The following is a 22,149-nucleotide window of genomic DNA, read 5'->3' on the forward strand; positions in this document are numbered from 1 at the left end:
TGCTATTTCTTAAATAATAAGGCTTATATGAATAATAAATTTAATATAAGTTGTCAACACAAAATATATAATCCAAATCATAAACTGAATACGTATCCCTAATTCTTCTGTACTTATCTAATGGTGTTCTTTTGCTAATTAGATTTAACTACAATCTGAGTTTTCTTCTAGCCCTTGGCAGGAAAAAGTTGCAAAAAAGGCAAATTCCATTTTTGCTCCTTGCTGTTTCATTTATGCTCTGCTATTCACTTACTATTATTTCAATCTGTTTGTCCTTTCTTCAGCTTGGATTTCTGAGATTTCATTTACGAGGGTCTTGACTAAGATCCTTCATCTCTACATCTTGGCTTGGTCCTGCATGCCTTAAGCTACATGAGTTCGGCCTGCCTTATAATATTTATATTTTCTAAATAACTTCCTTACTTTAATTCACATTCATGCTATAGCTTCCTCTTGTTGATAAGATTTGTGTTTACTCAATTCATTTCCCGGAGAAGGCAATGGCACCCCACTCCAGTACTCTTGCCTGAAAAACCTTGGACAGAGGAGCCTGGTAGGCTGCAGTCCATGGGGTCGCTAAGAGTCGGACATGACTAAACGACTTCTCTTTCACTTTTCACTTTCATGCACTGGAGAAGGAAATGGCAACCCACTCCAGTGTTCTTGCCTGGAGAATCCCAGGGACGGGGGTGCCTGGTGGGCTGCCGTCTATGGGGTCGCACAGAGTCGGACATGAATGAAGCGACTTAGCAGCAGCAGCAGCAATTCATTTCCAGTAAGAACATATGTATATTTTTTATTTTACTCACTTCATTTCTAATGACAGTTTCCAATATCACAATGGACTTCCCTTCCCTGGTGGCTCAGTGGTAAAGAATCCAACTGCCAATGCAGGAGACACAGATTTGATCCCTGCATTAAGAAGATTCCCAGGAGAAAGAAATGGCAACCCACTCCAATATTCTTGCCTAGAGAAACCCATGGACAGAGAAGCCTGGCAGGCTACAGTCCATGGGGTTCCAAAGGGTGGGACATGACTTAGTGACTAAGCAAAACAACAATAAATACTCCACAGAAACTCCACAGTAATGATACCACAAATTGTAACTAATTTAAAAATAAAAATTTAATTTAAATAGTAAATAAATAAATTCATTAATTTATAATCAATCCCTACTTTTTAGGCACATGTACATTGAATCCTAGTATGAGTGTCTTGTGCCTGATGAACTTTCCAACATATACAATCACTATAACTAGGGTAATAGCAAGAATGAGAAAAATAGATTTACTTCTGCCAATATAAATGGAAATACATGGTTAAGAGTGTTATACCCTTAAATTTATATATTAAATAATATTAGCCTATCAGGGGATATAGTCTCCCTTTACAATCACCCTCCTGTTGTATTCAAGCCTCTCAATTTTGGTGAATCTGGGTGTATTTAATAAAATTGGGTTAGATAAAATTGGGTTTGATAGCTCTGATGTTATCAAAATTTATGCTTTTGAATTGTGGTGTTGGAGAAGACTCTTGAGAATCCCTTGGACTGCAAGGAGATCAAACCAGTCAATCCTAAAGAAAATAAGTTCTGAATATTCATTGGAAGGACTGATGCTGAAGCTGAAACTCCAATACTTTGGCCACCTGATGCGAAGAACTGACTCATTTGAAAAGACCCTGATGCTGGGAAAGACTGAAGGCAAGACAAGAAGGAGAGAACAGAGGATGAGAGGGTTGGATGCCATCACTGACTCAATGGACATGAGTTTGAGCAAGCTCTGGGAGTTTGTGATGACGGAAGCCTGGCGTGCTGCAGTTCATGGGGTTGCAAAGAGTCAGACGTGACTGAGCAACTGAACTGACTGACTGACTCTGATGTCAACTTTTTGAGGTGAAAATAATGTACTACTATATTTGAAAAAATCATAAAATATTACATGTGATAATTGAGTATTTGGTTTGATCTGAGTTATTTATTGAAGTGGCTATTGAACTGTAGGATTTAAATATGGGACCACAGAGTTAGTAAATACCTTTACTAAAATATACATTTCATTCATGCACTGTTACTAGATTTAAGGGTATGGTGGGAAACATGCTTCCATCTCTTCTCCAGTCCCAATTTGTATACTTTTCTAGACTTCTTTCTCCTCTCTGGCTTCTGGTCGCGTTAGCCAATATGCAAGAGATTGGATAGTAGACTGATGATGAAGTTGGGCTTTTCTTTCCATAAATTGCCCACATTCCAGACTCTCTCCTGCCATGGTCTGCCTGTCTCTACCCCCATCCCCTCATTTTTCCACTCCAGTGTGGAAACTGCAGCCCCTTCTTATTTCTTCTCCAGATTCTGCCTTATCCTTTATGGTTTCCTTACAATCTGCTCACACGTCCCACAAAGAGTCCTTTTATTAAACTAGTTTCAAATTGCCCAACTTGGTATCATCTTTTTTCACCTGGAAAAATAACTGATAGAATCTCTTACAAGGTCCCTGAATGATTTGTACATTTAATGGGTATGTGTTCCTGTGGAGTGCTGCAAAGCCCATAAAGAAGCTATTAAATGATTAAGCTAATTTCAGATGGTGATTGGTGTTATGAGGAAAGTGAAAGCAAGTGCTTTTGAAGGTAGTATCAGAAATGTCCTCTGTGAGGAAATACTTTAGAACTCAATTCTAGAGAAATGGAAGAGGTAGACTTAGAAAGAACACAGGGAGGAGTATACTAGTGATGAACAGGAGAGCATTACTTCCTCAAAGCTTACAAAAAGAGCACTTGGAAGTCAATGTGGCTGCAGCATACCACTGTTGAGAGAGATGGTATAAAATAAGACCACAGATAGGGAGAGAAATGAGATAATAGTTTTCAAAGATAAATAAACCCTCTGGGAAAGAATCTTGAAAATTAACAAGTAGGACTACATCAAACTAAAAAGCTTCTGCATAGCAAAAGGAGTAATCAACAAAAATGAAAAGGTAGTCTATGGAAAGGGAAAAGCTGCCTGTAAACCATATATCTGATAAGGACTTAATACCCATAATAGAAAAGAACTAATGCAACTCATTAACAACAACAAAAAAATCTAGTTTAAAAAATGGGCAAAGAAACTGAATAGAAATTTTTCCAGAGAAGTAATACAAGTGTCCAATAGTTACATGAAAAGTGCTTGACATCAGTACTCATCAGGGAAATGTACAATTATCAAAGCCACAATGAAACATAACCCTAAGATTTTAGAATGGCTGCTAACAATTAGTCAAGAACAAGAGATAACAAGTATTGGCAAGATTGTTGAGTGAAGAGAACTCTGTGCACTGTTGGTAGGTATGTAGCATCCAGTTCCATCACTTCATTGAATATAGATGAGGGAAAAGTGGAAACAGTGACATATTTTATTTTCTTGGGCTTCAAAATGACTGTGGATAGTGACTGCAGCCACAAAATTAAAGACACTTGCTCCTTGGAAGAAAAGCTATGATAAACCTAGACAGTGTATTAAAAAACAGAGATATCAGTTTGCCCACAAAGGTCCATTTAGTCATAGAGTCGGACACGACTGAGCGACGTAACGGAACGGATGGTTTTTCCAGTAGTCATGTACGGATGTGAGAGTTGGACCATAAAGAAGGCTGAGCACCAAAAAGACTTGATACTTTGAACTGTGGTGTTAGACAAGTCCTTTGCAATGAACTTGTCCTTTGGACACCATGGAACTCAAACCAGTCAGTCCTAAAGGAAATCAATTCTGAATATTCACTGGAAGGACTGATGCTGAAGCTGAAGATCTAATACTTGGCCACCTGATGTGAAGAGCCAACATATTGGAAAAGACCCTGATGCTGGGAAAGATTAAGGGCAAGAGGAGAAGGGGGTGAGATGGTTGGATGGAATCACTTGCTCAATGGACATGATTATGAGCAATTTCTGGGAGACAGTGAAGGGCAGGGAAATCTAGCATGCTACAGTCCATAGGGTCACAGAGTCATACACGACTTAGCGACTAAGGAACAAGAACAACACTAGGAAATAGTATGGAGTTTCCTTAAAAAAAATTTTTTTTTAAATAGAGCTACTGTATGATTCAACAATTCTTCACATCTGAGTATATATTAAGAGGAAATGAAAATAAAATCTCTCACCCCATGTTCATTGCAGTATTATCTATAATAGCCAAGATATGAAAACAACAGAAATATCCATCAACAGATCACTGGATAAAGAAGATGTGATATAATGGAATATAATTCAATAATTCAGTCATGAGAATGAAAAATAAAATCCTGCCATTTGCAACAACATAGGAAAACTTATGTTATGTGAAATAAGTCAGACAGAGAAAGATAAATATGCTACGATATAATTTATACCTAGACTCTAAAAAGCTAAACTTACAGAAACAGAGAGTAGGATAGTGGTTACCAAGGGCGATGAGGTGAAGGAAATTGGGAGATTCTGGTCAAATGGCACAAGCTTACAGTTATAAAATGGATACGTTCTAGGAATATAATATATATCATGGTGCTTACAGTTAGAATTACTATATCATATACTGAAAACTTGCTAAGATAGCTCTTGCAAGTTCTCATCACATGAATAAAATGGTAATTGTGTGACATGATGGAAGTGTGGCTAACACAATGGTGGTGATCATTTTCCAATATACAAATGTGTCAAGTCAATACACTGTACACCTTATATTTACACAACATTATATGCTATTACAGTTCAGTTCAGTTCAGCCGTTCAGTTGTGTCCAACTCTTTGTGACCCCATGAACTGCAGCATGCCAGGCCTCCCTATCCATCACCAGCTCCCAGAGTCCACCCAAATCCATGTCCATAGCTTCGGTGATGCCATCCAACCATCTCATCCTCTGTCGTCCCCTTCTCCTGCCCTCAATCTTTCCCAGCATCAGGGTCTTTTCAAATGAGTCAGCTCTTCACATCAGGTGGCCAAAGTATTGGAGTTTCAGCTTCAACATTAGTCCTTCCAATGAATACTCAGGACTGATCTCCTTTAGGATGGACTGGTTGGATCTCCTTACAGTCAAAGGGACTCTCAAGAGACTTCTCCAACACCACGGTTCAAAAGCATCAATTCTTCTGTTCTCAGCTTTATTTATAGTCCAACTCTCACATCCATACATGACCAATGGAAAAACCATAGCCTTGACTAGACGGACTTTGTTGGCAAAGTAATGTCTCTGCTTTTTAATATGCTGTCTAGGTTGGTCATAACTTTCCTTCCAAGGAACAAATGTCTTTTGATTCCATTGTTGCAATCACCATCTGCAGTGATTTTGGAGTATCTTAACAAAACTGGAAAATCTTAATTATTAATTTGAGACTATTCAGCTAGATTATGTGGATTGATGAATGGATAAATAGATATAGATAGGTAAAAAGACTGAATGAACGATAGATGAAAGGCTGCATTCTCCATTCTCTGAGGATTAGAGTCCAGAGGAGACCTGGATCACCAATCTGTTCTTAAAAGGGCAGCCAGGAAGGTGAGGTCTGAGTATGAAGCAGGTCATACATCCCTTCCTATGGGAGGTGCTCAGAGATAGTGCAGGTCACTCAGATTGAAGATCTCACATCATCTTCACTTTCTCACTTAACTCTCTGATCTTATCTTTTACAACTCCCTCTGTTGTTCACAATAGCTTTGCAACATCCTTTCCCTCTGCTGGAAATTTCTTTCAAAGATGAATAGGGCTTCCCAGGTAACTTCAGTTCAGTTCAGTTCAGTTGCTTAGTCATGTCTGACTCTTTGTGACCCCATGAACTGCAGCACACCAGGCCTTCCTGTCCATCACCAACTCCCAGAGTTTACCCAAACTCATGTCCATTGAGCCGCTGATGCCATCCAGCCATCTCATCCTCTGTCATCCCCTTCTCCTTCTGCCCTCAATCTTTCCCAGCATCAGGGTCTTTTCAAATGAGCCAGTGCTTTGCATCAGGGGGCCAAAGTATTGGAATTTCAGCTTCAACATCAGTCCTACCAATGAATACCCAGGACTGATCTCCTTTAGGATGGACTGGTTGGATCTCCTTGCAGTCCAAGGGACTCTCAAGAATTTTCTCCAACACCACATTCCAAAAGCATCAATTCTTCTGCTCAGCTTTATTTATAGTCCAACTCTCACATCCATACATGACTACTGGAAAAACCATAGCCTTGACGATGCCATGATCTTAGCTTTCTGAATGTTGAGCTTTAAGCCAAGCTTTTCACTCTTCTCTTTCACTTTCATCAAGAGACTGTTTAGTTCTTCTTCATTTTCTGCCATAAGGGTCATGCATATCTGAGGTTATTGATATTTTTCCTGGCAATCTTGCTTCCAGCTTGTGCTTCCTCCAGCCCGGCGTTCTTCATGATGTACTCTGCATATAAGTTAAATAAGCAGGGTGAAAATGTACAGCCCTGACGTACTCCTTTTCCTATTTGGAACTGGTCTGTTGTTCCATGTCCAGTTGTAACTGTTGCTTCCTGACCTGCATACAGGTTTCTCAAGAGGCAGGTCAGGTGGTCTGCTATTCCCATCTCTTTCAGAATTTTCCACAGTTTATTGTGATCCACACAGTCAAAGGTTTTGGCATAGTCAATAAAGCAGAAATAGATGTTTTTCGGGAACTCTCTTGCTTTTTCAATGATCCAACGGATGTTGGCAAGTTGATCTCTGGTTCCTCTGTCTTTTGTAAAACCAGCTTGAACATACAATACAATGGGAAAGACTAGAGATCTCTTCAAGAAAATTAGATATACCAAGGAAACATTTCATGCAAAGATGGGCTCGATAAAGGACAGAAATGGTATGGACCTGGCAGAAGCAGAAGATGTTAGGAAGAGGTGGCAAGAATACACAGAAGAACTGTACAGAAAAGATCTTCATGACCCAGATAATCACGATGGTGTGATCATTCACCTAGAGCCAGATATCCTGGAATGTGAAGTCCAGTGGGCCTTAAGAAGCATCATTATGAACAAAGCTAGTGGAGGTGATGGAATTTCAGTTGAGCTATTTCAAATCCTAAAAGATGATGCTGTGAAGTGCTGCACTCAATATGTCAGCAAATTTGGAAAACTCAGCAGTGGCCACAGGTCTGGGAAAGGCCAGTTTTCATTCCAGTCCCTAAGAAATGCAATGCCAAGGAATGTTCAAACTACTGCACAATTGCACTCATCTCACACACTGGTAAAGTAATGCTCAAAATTCTCCAAGCCAGGCTTCAGCAACACATGAATCGTGAACTTCCAGATGTTCAAGCTGGTTTTAGAAAAGGCAGAGGAACCAGAGATCAAATGGCGAACATCTACTGGATCATTGAAAAAGCAAGCAAGTTCCAGATAAACATCTATTTCTGCTTTACTGACCAGGTAACTTAGTGGTAAAGAATCTGCCTGTCAATGCAGGAGACACATGTTTGAGTCCTGGGTCCGGGAATCCCCTGGAGAAGGAAATGGCTTCACACTCCAATATTTTTGCCAGGGAAATCTGGCAGGCTACAGTCCATGGGGTTGCAATAGAGTTGGGTTCAACTTGGTAACAAAACAACAACAAACCATGAATTAGCTGTTCTACTTTTTTCATATCTGTCATCAAAATCATCTTCAGAGGACTGTATTGTTCATTCTATATAAAATTCTATACTGAATTTGTTTTCTATTGCTTCTGCAATGAATTTTTTTTAAAGTTAGCTCATTCTTAATCTTTATTAAAAATGTGGTGTCCATAACCACACAGATAAGGTGTATAATTTTAGAAAAAATGCTGCCAATAATGTATTTTGAGGATAGGAAGAGTTATCAGGTTATGTTGAAGAGAAAATTTGAAGTTTGTATGGTCCAACTTTGCACCTATATGCCTTAACTATTCTTTAAGATTTAGAAGTCACTTCCCAAAAAGTCTTCTTTTTTTTTTCCTCAAGGAAATTTCCCCACTCTCATCGCCCATATCTAGTGCCCAGGAGTCACACTATGTATCATAGAATTGTATCCTAGGAAAACCAAATGTAATTTTCTGAGGACCTGATGACCTCCTTCAGATAGATGGGGATCTATTTGAGGATCGACTTGATTCATCTCAGAGTCCCAGCACACAGAACCTGCTAGGCCATTGGTATAGATAAATATGTATCAAGGAATTAATACTAAAATCCATCACCTTGTCACTCATTACCTGCTTTAACACTTCCAGTAATGTGAAGCTCACCATCCAAATGAGGTGTTTGTCCCTCTTATTTATGGACAAGTATTAACATCTTTTTTTTGTTAATGAAACCAAAATTCTTTTTCCTGTAATGCCTGCCAGCCACTGATAGTCCTTTTACTCTTGTGCAGCTTAGAATACAGCTAGTTCCTCTTCTATACAACAGCTCCACAACTTCCTAAAGACATACCCCTGGAGTATTTTTCTCTCAAGGCCAAATATTCTTATTTAAATCTGCTGAGTTGTGAATTCTATGGTTTTAAAAATAAGGCAAATAGAGTTCACACAGAGTTCTCACAAAGTGTGACAAGGCAGAATACAAGGAAACCATTGTCTGTGGTATATTTTTAATCATGCAATTTACTGGACAAATGCAAATCATTACAAAACAGGTAACAGCATATGCTGGTTAATCTTAATAATTGTCTGTTTCCAATTTCACTCTTGTAAAAAAAAATCTGTTTTTCACAAGCTCTGACTGAAATGTCTGAATCCTGTAAGACTTTTTTCTGACTTAAAATCAAAGGCATGTTCAAGTCATAAAACAGTGTAAATATGTATATTGTAGTTTATACAAAGAATGAATTCAAAATAAACCTGACACATGCTTTAATTTTAGTATGGGACTTTAAAACACTAATGCATTTTTTAAGACTGAAAAATATCAGTCAGGGTGGAGGAGGATTTATTTAGGAAGTAGCTTAAAGAGAATAATCTCTAAACAAAATGTGCTAATGGAACTGAAAGAGGAAAAGTCTTGAGAAAGTGTCAGTTCTCTCAGTATTTTATCAAATTTCCCAAACAGAAGCAAGGACAGAAAAACAGAGCATGAATTCTTAGGATAGTGGATGTAAGAAAAAAGAAAATAGCTCAGGCTTGCAACCCCATTCTCACTCAGATGTTTTCATGTGATTTCTCAAAATGCACATTAAATACATAGCAAAGTCTTACAAACACACTTTTTGACAGTGCACTTAAACAAAAAGACATTGATGACAAATTTCTAAAGATGGCTGGTGGTGATGTTTACACAGTGTGAGCATTCATAATGTCACTGAAGAGTACACTTAAAATGGGTAAAATAGTAAATTTTCTGTTAATATATATCTTACCATGATAAACAATTTAAAGTTTATAAATTTTAGAATATGTTGAGGCAAAATAGTCTTATAATGCTTTCTCAGGTAGAGCAGAGATTATTTAGAAAAATCGATATGTCACCACATGATACACAAAGTAGCAATATCTAGTTATCCAACTCAGACTAGATTTTGAAACCATTTAGAGAAAAATTCAAATACTTCAGAAGAATTATAAATGAAAATTGTCATGAGATCAATTATTTATGATAACATTTGTTTTCCTAAGTAAAATAATTTATCAATACTATGGAAACATTTAACCTCTCAATTTCATGTATCAAATAAAATATTACAATGCCTCTCATTTACTGTTTTATAGATTATAAATATTTTTCTAATATGTAATAAATATTAAGCCTATAGTATATATAATGTAAAAGTATGTCAATATGACAAATATTTTAGTGTTTAATATATGCTAAATATATCAAGGATCAATATTATTTGATGTTTATAATTCCATCTACCTTTAAGCTTTTTAAAAATTTTTAAAAATCATTTGAGGCATATATATGAATGCATGCAAATGTTAATCACAGTGAACAATCTCTTAGGTAAGCCATAGAATTACCAAATTAGCCAATTTTAAAAAGAACTGTCATTTGGGGACTTATTTCATAGAATGTATCAATTTATATCATTTATAAATAAACTGGCTTTATTTGTATATTGAATAGAGATGCAAGGAATGTTTGTCAAACAGCAATATCAATGAGAATGTAAAACTTTTATCATTCCATGTGAATAGTAGATGGTTATTTTTATCTCTTCATAAATATTTAGGTACCAGAAGTTTTGATGAGTCTCTTCACTTAGAAATTATTGTAAACTGTTTTCTATAGTCAAATGTGGAAATTTCTAGATAGTTTTAGTTTTTCATGCATTTTATTTCACAACAGCAAAAGGAATCATAAAAGGAAGCTATATGGCTGGAACAAATGGAGGCTATTTCTGAGAAATTGCAATTACCCTTGATTTTTGATTTATTCTGATCTACCACAAGGTGATAAATTTGACAAAAAGTCTGCTTAATGGTTTCTGTGCATGAAGAACTAGTTATCATTCTATTAATGAAGTGCTTCACCATCCACTGTTTTCCTGTCTAGTGGTCTGGGGCATTGTTAGTATCAAGACTTCTGTCTCCAGTGGAAATCAATGCTTCAAAAAATCTATTCCATAGTTCACGCCAGAATTGTTTCACCTTCAGTTCTAAATAAAAGGCCTCATATAAAAATATAAATACACAATTAGAAAAGCTTTATAATGAATATTTATATACTCTTCTGTAAAATGATGCTTTCAAAAGAAAATTTGATATTGAACAAGTCAAGAGGAGGCAAGTATTTGATTCATATAATTGTCTGTTCAGTATTAATTTGACCAGAGCAATTATACTCTGCATCCATGATTTATGCTTCAATTCATCTTCATATTTTGTGTTTTTTTAGTTGGATATTATCTCCATCTATAGTTATTTTGCCAATATTAAATCTTTAATCTTTCTTCTGCCACATTTATTCTGAGTATATAAACTCATCTTCTCTATAATCAATACCACTCAGTAAGGTTAGCTTAATACTAAAAACTTTCCTCCTCACCAATGTCTATACACCTTCCTTTCTTTTTCACTCATGCTATCTGTCTGTGAGAAGTGCTTCTCAGAGGTAGAAGTGATCTGAGAGACATGCTGTTCTTAATTTTATTTCTGTTAGATTTTCCCAAACATAATTGTATCAGAAAAAAATAACCCATAATGTTTCGATCTCAAAACAGGATGGATAGTATCTTTGATAATATCATTATTTGTCTATACATTTGACATATTGTACAAACCTCTTAATTCCTCTGGAGCATCGTACCATCATAAACTTTCTCAAATGTTTTATCAGCAATTTTTCCTTTTTTTCCTACAAATATACAAACTTTCCAAAGAAAAACAACAATAACTATCACAAAGTTTCCTCAGAACCTATACTGAAAATATTTACTTCTTTTATCTTGTCTGTCTCCTTCTTAAAAATAACTTAAATTTCAGGTTTAATCTTCCCATTCCACATTCATTCTTAACATTTGCTACTCTGGCTTTTGATTTCCGATCTTACTTCCAAACCAAAAGAGTTTCTTTGTCCCAAACCTTTCTGTATTTTCTTCAGCACTGATGTTCCCTTCTTAATGGGCTAATATTGTCTTTACAACTATTAACCTTTTTTTTTTTTTCAGGCATACAAAAGGGAGCAACTCCCAGGCTTATTCTCAGAATGTTTGGATGGCTTCTGTCTCCCTATTGGCTTGATGAAGAAGTTGAGAAGTGAGGACAGAATGAAAGGTTAAGTTGACAGAAAATTTGTAGGTTCTTTATTTTCACTTAATTGATCTTATGTTTCCAGGCAGCATCCATCTATGGATAATTATTAACTAACCTATGTCTAAATGGTATTCCAGATTCTAAACACATGAAGAAGTATAAGTTTTGAAAAGTTTAACTCATTTGCATGTATAGTGTCAGAAGTGAATACCTTTCAAATCAATGTAGCTCTTTAAAAATCTTTTTACAGATTTTAAAAGTAATTTATCAGTCCAGTATATTTACAATTGATTCCATTACTTTAAACTACTGTGATAAATAGTATGGAATTCACCATGCAATATGTTATGAGGGATTATATGAAGTGATAAAATAAACATCTTTATAGGGTTTCTGCTTTAACTGTGACACAGAACACCTCCTTTGATCACTGGTCAGCTTTACTGGAGTTCCTGAAAAGCACTGTTATTAAAAAACAAATTCTCTAGAAACAGGGGTACCTTGTTTAATTTCAAAGAGAATGCAAAATCTTCCTACATGTTTTCCTGCCCTTTCTATACTTTCCATATATTCTTATATATTGGGCTTTGAAAACTGGAATTTCAAAAGTTTGACTTAAAAATGAGACTGAATTAAAAAACATAAAGCAGAAAAAAAATAGTGATCTTGGGATTTCAAGTTTGTCACCCCCCTCCTTTCCCCTAGTAGAAGCATAAATCTATATTTATCCAAAGTCACCATCCATAACCCTTGATAAAGAGAATAGAAATTTCATAATCTTGAGTTGGCCCCCAAATTGAATATAATTGAACTCAACCAAGAAAAACTGAAATAAAAAAGCTATTTTAGCTAGAAGAAGCACACAAAAAATATTCTTAGCCTTTTGAAATTTTCAAGTAAATTATACAGAGAATTCCTAACAAAACTGGACTTGACATATATGTGTAAATAGATTTATTTTTATACCAGTTTTGATATGAAGGAAATAACTCTGTAGCAGCAAGGTAAGATCTGATCTTCTTCGCTTGATAGTCAGCACTCTGAATCTTTATTGAGGTGTTAGAACAGGCAAATTCCCATGCCAAGATTTAATGAAAGTTTAAATATTTGAAAGGGAGATGATAATGTTGTCTCTAATAAAAAATTTACCTGTCTTGGGATCAATAGAGAAATAAGGTTGTCCCTGAAGAATGCTGTAAACGACTCTGGCACTGTTTCCATAGGTTGGATCATCAGCATCCGTGGCCTTGACTTGCAGAACATATGCACCTGGAAAATAAGACATTATGACTCTAGCAACTTTGTTGTATAGAGCTCAAGGGTATGTCTTTTATCTTCTGGACTCCTTTTTCCTTTGGACTTTGGCATTCTTTTAATCTGTGAGTGTAAGAAGACACTGAGAGTAACTCAACTATTATAACCAAAACATTGAGCAACAATATTAGCTATTACTGCAAATGAGGAGTATGTCAAGGCTGTATATTGTCACCCTGCTTATTTAACTTATATGCAGAGTACATCATGAGGAACGCTGGGCTGGAAGAAGCACAAGCTGGAATCAAGATTGCCGGGAGAAATATCAATAACCTCAGATATGCAGATGACACTACCCTTATGGCAGAAAGTGAAGAGGAACTGAAAAGCCTCTTGATGAAAGTGAAAGAGGAGAGTGAAAAGGTTGGCTTGAAGCTCAACATTCAGAAAACTAAGATCATGCCATCCAGTCCCATCACTTCATGGGAAATCGATGGGGAAACAGTAGAAACAGTGGCTGACTTTATTTTTCTGGGCTCCAAAATCACTACAGATGGTGATTGCAGCCATGAAATTAAAAGACGCTTACTCCTTGGAAGGAAAGTTATGACCAACTTAGAGAGCATATTAAGAAGCAGAGACATTACTTTGCCAACAAAGGTCCGTCTAGTCAAGGCTATGGTTTTTCCAGTAGTCAAGTGTGGATGTGAGAGTTGGACTATAACAAAAGCTGAGCACCAAAGAATTGATGCTTTTGAACTGTGATGTTAGAGAAGACTTTTGAGAGTTCCTTGGACTGCAAGGAGCTTCAACCAGTCCATCTTAAGGGAGATCAGTCCTGAGTATTCATTGGAAGGACTAATGTTGAAGCTGAAACTCCAATACTTTGGCCACCTGATGCAAAGAGCTGACTCATTGGAAAAGACCCTGATGATGGGAAAGATTGAGGGCAGGAGGAGAAGGGGACAAAAGGATGAGATGGTTGGATGGCATCACCGACTAAATGAACATGGCTTTGGGTGGACTCCAGGAGTTGGTGATGGACAGGGAGGCCTGGCATGCTGCGGTTCATGGGGTTGCAACAAGTCGGACACGACTGAGCAACTGAACTGAACTGAACTGAGTGCAAATGATACCTCTTTTAAATAGGTGTCATTTCCAGTAGCACCACCATAGACCTGAAAGTCATTGCAGTAGCTTTATTGATTTGTACACCAAAGAAAACATGACTACACTTACACTGGCTCATCTGCTTACTGTAGATGTTTAATTGCATGGTTAGGATATCAAAAGAAGAGCTAAAAGGTTTAAGGCTTCCTGAACTTTAGAGGGTATAAGAAATTTGCAATTGCAATTTAAAATTCAACAATTACACACTTGTTTCAGTTCAGTTCAGTCGCTCAGTCATGTCTGACTCTTTGCGACCCCATGAATCACAGCACGCCAGGCCTCCCTATCCATCACCAACTCCTAGAGTTCACCTAAACTCATGTCCATCGAGTCGGTGATGCCATCCAGCCATCTCATTTTCTGTCATCCCCGTCTCCTCCCACCCCCAATCCTTCCTAGCATCAGACTCTTTTCCAGTGAGTCAACTCGTCGCATGAGGTGGCCAAAGTATTGGAGTTTCATCTTTAGCATCAGTCCTTCCAATGAACACCCAGGATTGAGCTCCTTTAGAATGGACTGGTTGGATCTCCTTGCAGTCCAAGGGACTCCCAAGAGTCTTCTCCAACACCACAGTTCAAAAGCATCAATTCTTCGGCAATGAGCTTTCTTCACAGTCCAACTCTCACATCCATACATGACCAATGGAAAAACCATAGCCTTGACTAGACGGACCTTGGTTGGCAAAGTAATGTCTCTGCTTTTTAATATGCTATCTAAGTTGGTCATAACTTTCCTTCCAAGGAGTAAGTGTCTTTTAATTTCATGGCTGCAATCAGCATCTGCAGTGATTTTGGAGCCCCCCAAAATAAAGTTTGACATTGTTTCCACTGTTTCCCCATCTATTTCCCATGAAGTGATGGGACCAGATGCCATTAGGAAGCCTTTAATTAGGAGAGAATATTTGAGAAAGTGAGGAACCAAAAATAATTGCAATAGTATCTAGAGAAGCACCTTTATCCCTCAAGGTTTAATTACTCTAAGTGATCGCTGATATCATGAAACTTTAAGACAATCCAATTGCCCAAAGAAAGGCAATGCCAAAGAATGCTCAAACTACTTCAAAATTGCATTCATCTAACATGTTAATAAAGTAATGCTCAAAAATCTCCAAGTCAGGGTTCAACAATATATGAACCATGAACTTCCAGATGTTCAAGCGGGATTTAGAAAAGGCAGAAGAACCAGAGATTTGCATGGTTAGGATATCAAAAGAAGAGCTAAAAGGTTTAAGGCTTCCTGAACTTAGAGGGTATAAGAAATTTGCAATTGCAATTTAAAATTCAACAATTGCACACTTGTTTCAGTTCAGTTCAGTCGCTCAGTCATGTCTGACTCTTTGCGACCCCATGAATCACTGGATCATCGAAAAAGCAAGAGAGTTCAAGAAAAACATCTATTTCTGCTTTATTGACTATGCTAAAGTTTTTGACTGTGTGAATCAAAATAACTTCTGGAAAATTCTGAAAGAGATGGGACTAACAGACTACCTGAACTGCCTCTTGAGAAATCTGTATGCAGGTCAGGAAGCTACAGTTAGAACTTGACACGGAACAACAGACTGGTTCCAAATAGGGAAAGGAGTACTTCAAGGTTGTATATTGTCACCCTGCTTATTTAACTTATATGCAGAGTGCATCATGAGAAACACTGGGCTGGATGAAGCACAAGCTGGAATCAAGATTGAAAGGAGAAATATCAATAACCTCAGATACCCAGATGACACCACCCTTATGGCAGAAAGCAAAGAGGAACTAAAGATCCTCTTGATGAAAATGAAAGAGGAGAGTGGAAAAGTTGGCTTAAAGCTCAACATTCAGAAAACTAAGAGCATGAAATCTGGTCCCATCACTTCATGACAAATAGATGGGGAAACAGGGGAAACAGTGGAAACAGTGACAAACCTTATTTTCTTGGGCTCCAAAATCACTCCAGATGCTGACTCCAGCCATGAAATTAAAAGATGCTTTGCTCCTTGGAAGAAAAGTTATGACCAAGTTAGACATCAATTAAAAAGCAGAGACATTTCTTTGCCAACAAAGGTCCCTCTAGTCAAAGCTATGTTTTTTCCAGTGGTTATGTATGGATGTGAGAGTTGTACTCTAAAGAAAGCTGAGACCCGAAGAATTGACGCTTTTGAAATGTGGTGTTGGAGGACTCTTGAGAGTCCCTTGGACCTCAAGGAGAGCCAAACAATCCATACTAAGGGAAGTCAGTCTTAAATATTCATTGGAAGGACTGACGCTAAAGCTGAAACTCCAGTACTCTGGTCACCTGATGTGAAGAACTAGCTCATTTGAAAAGACCCTGATGCTGAGAAAGATTGAAAGTGGGAGAAGGGGAGGACAGAGGATGAGATGGTCGGATAGCATTACTGACTCAATTGACATGAGTTTGAGCAAACTCTGGGAGTTGGTGATGGACAAGCAGCCCTGGCGTGTTGCCGTATGGGGTTGCAAAGAGTCGGATACGACTGAGAGACCGAACTGAACTAAAAGACAATACAAATTGTCTGTAGCTTTCCTCATCTCTTGACACTTTTCATATTTTTTATGTAGTAAGAGAAGTTTTAGGCTCCAAAATCACTTCAGATGGTGACTGCAGCCATGAAATTAAAAGACGCTTGCGCCTCAGAAGAAAAGCTACGACCAACCTAGTTCAGTTCTGTTCAGCTGCCCAGTCATGTCTGACTTGGCATTCCAATGAACTGCATCACGGCAGACATCCCTATCCATCACCACTCCCGGGGTTTATTCAAACTCATGTCCACTGAGTTGGTGATGCCATCCAATCATCTCATCCTCTATCGTCCCCTTCACCTCCCGCCTTCAAGCTTTCCCAGCATAAGGGTCTTTTCAAATGTGTCAGCTCTTCTTATCAGATGGCCAAAATACTGAAGTTTAAGCTTCAGCATCAGTCCTTCCAATGATTATTCAGGACTGATTTCCTTTAGGATGGACTGATTCGCCCTCCTTGTAGTCCAAGGGACTCTCAAGAGTCTTCTCCAACACCACAGTTCAAAAGCATCGATTCTTTGATGCTCAGCTTTCTTTATAGTCCAATGCTGACATCCATGCATAACTACTGGAAAAAACATAGCTTTGACTAGAAAGACCTTTGTTAGCAAAGTAATGTCTCGGCTTTTTAATATGCTGTCTAGGTTGGTCATAACTTTTCTTCCAAGGAGTAGGAATCCTTTAATTTTACGGCAGCAGTCTTCATCTGCAGTGATTTTGGAGCTCAAAAAATATTCTGCCACTGTTTCCCCTGTTTCCCCATATATTTGCTATGAAGTGATGAGACCAGATGCCATGATCTTTGTTTTCTGAATGTTGAGCTTTAAGACAATTTTTTCACTCTCCTGTTTCACTTTCATCAAGAGGCTCTTTAGTTCTTCTTCACTGCATATCTGAGGTTACTGATGTTTCTCCTGGCAATCTTGATTCCAACTTGTGCTTCTTCCAGCCCAGCGTTCCTCATGATGTACTCTGCATATAAGTTAAATAAGCAGGGTAAAAATGTACAACCTTGACGTACTCCTTTTCCTATTTGAAACCAGTCTGTTGTTCCATGTCCAATTTTAACTGTTGCTTCCTGATCTGCATACAGGTTTCTCAAGAGGCAGGTCAGGTGGTCTGGGATTCCCATCTCTTTCAGAATTTTCCACATTTATTGTGATCCACACAGTCAAAGGTTTTGGCATAGTCAATGAAGCAGAAATAGATGTTTTTCTGGAACTCTCTTGCTTTTTCGATGATCCAGTGAATGTTAGCAATTTGTTCTCCGGTTCTTATGCCTTTTCTAAAACCAGCTTAAACATCTGGAATTTGACAGTTCATCTATTGTTAAAGCCTGGCTTGAAGATTTTTGAGCATTACTTTACTAGCGTATAAGATGAGTGCAATTGTGCCATACTTTGAGCATTTTTTAGCATTGCTTTTCTTAAGGATTGGAATAAAAACTGACCTTTTCCTGTCCTGTCCACTACTGAGTTTTCCAAATTTGCTGGCATATCAAGTGCAGCACTTTCACAGCATTATGTTTTAGGATTTGAAATAGCTTATGAGAACCCCATGAACGGTATGAAAAGGCAAAATGATAGGACACTGAAATATGAACACCTCAGGTCGTTCGGTGCCCAGTATGCTACCGGAGATCAGAGGAGAAACATCTCCAGTAAGAATGAAGAGATGGAGCCAAAGCAAAAACAGCACTCAGTTGTGGATGTGACTGGTGATAGAAGCAAGGTCCGATGCTGTAAAGAGCAATATTGCATAGGAACCTGGAATGTTAGGTCCATGAATCAAGGCAAATTGGAAGTGGTCAAACAGGAGATGGCAACAGTGAAAGTTGACATTTTAGGAATCAGCAAACTAGCATGGACTGGCATGGTTGAATTTAACTCAGATGACCATTATTTCTACTATTGTGGGAAAGAATCCCTTAGAAGAAATGGAGTAGCTGTCATAGTCAACAAAAGAGTCCAAAATCCAGTACTTGGAATTAATCTCAAAAATGACAGAATGATCTCTGTTCATTTCCAAGGCAAACCATTCAATATCACAGTAACCCAAGTCTATGCCCCGACCTGTAATGCTGAAGAAGCTGAAGTTGAACGGTTCTATGAAGACCTACAAGACCTTCTAGAAATAACACCCAAAAATATATCCTTTTCATTATAGGGGACTGGATTTAAAGTAGGAAGTCAAGAAACACCTGGAGTAACACAGAAATTTGGCCTTGGGGTACAGAATGAAGCAGGGCAAAGGCTAATAAAGTTTTGCCAAGAGAACACACTGGTCACAGAAAACACTCTTATCCAACAACACAAGAGAAGACTCTATACATGGACATCCCCAGATGGTCAACACCGAAATCAGATTGATTATATTCTTTGCAGCCAAAGATGGAGAAGCTCTATACAGTCAGCAAAAACAAGACTGGGAGCTGACTGTGGCTCAGATCATGAACTCCTTATTGCCAAATTCAGACTGAAATTGAAGAAAGTAGGGAAAACCACAAGACCATTCAGGTATGACCTAAATCAAATCCCTTATGATTATAGAGTGGAAGTCAGAAATAGATTTAAGGGACTAGATCTGATAGAGTGCCTAATGAACGATGGATGGAGGTTTGTGACATTGTACAGGAGACAGGGATCAAGACCATCCCCAAGAAAAAGAAATGCAAAAAAGCAAAATGACTATCTGAGGAGGCCTTACAAATTTCTGTGAAAAGAAGAGACATGAAAAACAAAGGAGAAAAGGAAAGTTATAACCATTTGAATGCAGAGTTCCAAAGAATAGCAAGGAGAGATAAGAAAGCCTTCCTCAGTGATCAGTGCAAAGAAATAGAGGAAAACAATAGAATGGGAAAGAATAGAGATCTCTTCAAGAAAATTAGAGATACTAAGGGAATATTTCATGCAAAGATGGGCTCGATAAAGGACAGAAATGGTATGGACCTAACAGAAGCAGAAGATATTAAGAAGAAATGGCAAGAATACACAGAGGAACTATGCAAAAAAGATATTCATGACCCAGATAATCACGATGGTGTGATCACTCACCTAGAGCCAGACACCCTGGAATGTGAAATCAAGTGGGCCTTTGTTCACCATGAACAAAGCTAGTGGAGGTGATGGAATTCCAGTTGAGCTATTTCAAATCCTAAAAGATGATGACTGACCTAGACAGCATATTAAAAGCAGAGACATTACTTTGCCAACAAAAGTCCATCTAGTCAAAGCTATGATTTTTCCAATAGTCATGTATGGAAGTGAGAGATGGACTATAAAGAAAGCTGAGTACCGAAGAACTGATTCTTTTGAACTGTGGTTGGAAAAGACTCTTGAAAGTCTGTTGGACTACAAGGAGAGCCAACCAGTCCATCCTAAAAGAAATCAGTCCTGAATATTCATTGCTAGGACTGATGCTGAAACTCCAATACTCTGGTCACCTGATGCAAAGAACTGCCTCTTTAGAAAAGACCCTGATGCTGGGAAAGATTGAAGGCAGGAGGAGAAGGGGACGACAGTGGATGAGATGGTTGGATAGCATCACCGACTCAATGGACATGAGTTTGTGCAAATCCGGGAGTTGGTGATGTCCAGGGAAGCCTGGTATGCGGCAGTCAATGGGATCACAAAGCGTCAGACACAACTGAACTGAAGAGAAGTTTATGGGAGTTTTAGTAATTTTGTCTCATATATTCATAGTCACAGTGAAATCCTTCTCTGGGAACTAAGTGAGTATCTGTATTTAATGTCCATTCAGTTCAGTATTACTATTGAGAATTGAAAATAAAGTAAAATCAAAATTATCAAATGTGGTGTTAATAAAATAGCATGTTGTTGATGAGGAAGGAAATATGTCTTGAGCATAAAGGGAGGGATATATACATCCAGAGTTATACAGTGGACAGAACACTTTTCCTCTCTTAGAGGCAGTCAGTGTAACTGTCAGTTTGGAGAATGCAAGATTGCTTCATTTACTCATTCAGGCTTTTCCTTTAAGACAGTGCAAACCAGGAACAATCTCAGTCTTAAGTGTTTGCTCTAAAAGCTAAGATAATGAGCCATCTCTTCACCTCATTTTTTTGGTTATATGAAGTGTTAGAATGCTAAAAAAAAAAAAAAATTAAGAAATAAGACTCAGTCGACATTTGTGCTTGTGGTTAGTCAATCAGCCGTGTTGGACTCTTCGCTACCTTGTGGACTATAGCAATGCCAAATGTCTATCTTAAGAAATTTTGGTGAATTCTAGTTATATCAACAGATGAAGCATATGTGTTATTACAACAGCCTTTCCCAGGAAAGGAAACTACTAGAAGGAAAGTAGGCAAATATTTCTAAGCTTTAAAGAATGAGAAATACTGTTCTTCATCATCTATCATCTTTATCACCAACAATATCTGCCTCATTATTAATAATTATTTGAAAACTAAGTATTGATAGGTAGGCATTGGCGTCTTGTATTAATGCTTATCAAAGCTATGTCCTTCATAATGCTGTAGGAATGAACAGCTGCAAGAGTAAATTCCCTTCCCTCTTCTGAATAGTGATTCTTTTCCCCAGAAAAATCAGTCATCTGGATCTCCATTATCATTTAGTGACATATGTGCTATATAGGTAAAGTATACACATATTAAATAATGACCAGTTCTAGATATAATATTGCAATTCTAGGTACAAATACATTCATTGTTTTACTTTGAAGAAAAAATTATTGAATCTTCTAGAAAATATGTAGTAACACATTTAATAAACTTTTACCTAACAGTCACCATATACTCAATGCAGAATTCAAGGGCAAATAAGATAGTATCTTCCCTTTTACATTTCTGTTGTTAAAATTAACATAAGTATGTAGAAAAGTATATTCCAAATATATACTAAATTCTTTATGTTAACAATTTTAATCTCAAATATTAAAGGAGTTAAGAAGTATTCCCTTAAGTTTTAGAAACACCAAATTCAATTCCATTTTGCCCACCTCAAAAGGATCACTGAACAGCAAGAATAATGACACTTGTTTCATCAATGCTATCGTTCAGAGTACCTAAAAATGATTATCCTCTCAATTTCAATAGAGCTTAAGTCTGGCTTAGTGAAAAGGCAGTTTCTGATGTAAGTTATTCAAGAATTCTTAGAGCTACCTCTATATGAGTTTACAAGACAATTAAGCAGCATTGTATCAGCTTCTTTTGCTGACTGCTCCATGACTTCCACCAAACTAATGCAAAGGAAGACTTGATACTCCCTTCATTAAGGAGACACAACTAATTGTCCGGAGTATGTACATCTCCAAATACTACCTTGGTCAGTACTTGAATAGCATGTCAGTTTCTGATACTAACAAAACACTAAATACTCAAGAGGTAGGAGGTGTTTGGGGGCCTGCTTAGTGTTAAACAAGGAAACAATATAATCAATGACATCCACAAAAACTGGAGTCATCTTCTTGTATGTAGCCATCATCATAGAGTCTATTCTCCTGTCACTCAAATGTAACCACCCTAAACGTTGAAGCTCAGAGAGTTTTAGTTATCTTTTCCCTAAGTTCTATTC

General features: G+C 37.6%; 1 protein-coding gene across 2 annotated transcripts in view; it reads right to left on the reverse strand.

The window, feature by feature from the left end:
* The window catches only part of CDH12 (cadherin 12), a 322,134-nt gene that overhangs the window by 88,069 nt on the left and 211,916 nt on the right, over positions 1–22,149 (reverse strand). The window contains exon 3 of one of the 2 annotated variants that reach the window (XM_055422238.1): positions 12,810–12,929. The exons of the other annotated variant lie outside the window; for it this stretch is intronic. Within the exon in view, the coding sequence (XP_055278213.1) occupies positions 12,810–12,929 (120 nt within the window). The remainder of the gene's footprint in view (positions 1–12,809; positions 12,930–22,149) is intronic. 2 annotated transcript variants of the gene reach the window in all.

Source organism: Moschus berezovskii, chromosome 18 (genome assembly GCF_049115385.1).
Source record: "Moschus berezovskii isolate FMDL1 chromosome 18, NW_MosBer_1.0, whole genome shotgun sequence".
Lineage (NCBI taxonomy): Eukaryota > Metazoa > Chordata > Mammalia > Artiodactyla > Moschidae > Moschus > Moschus berezovskii.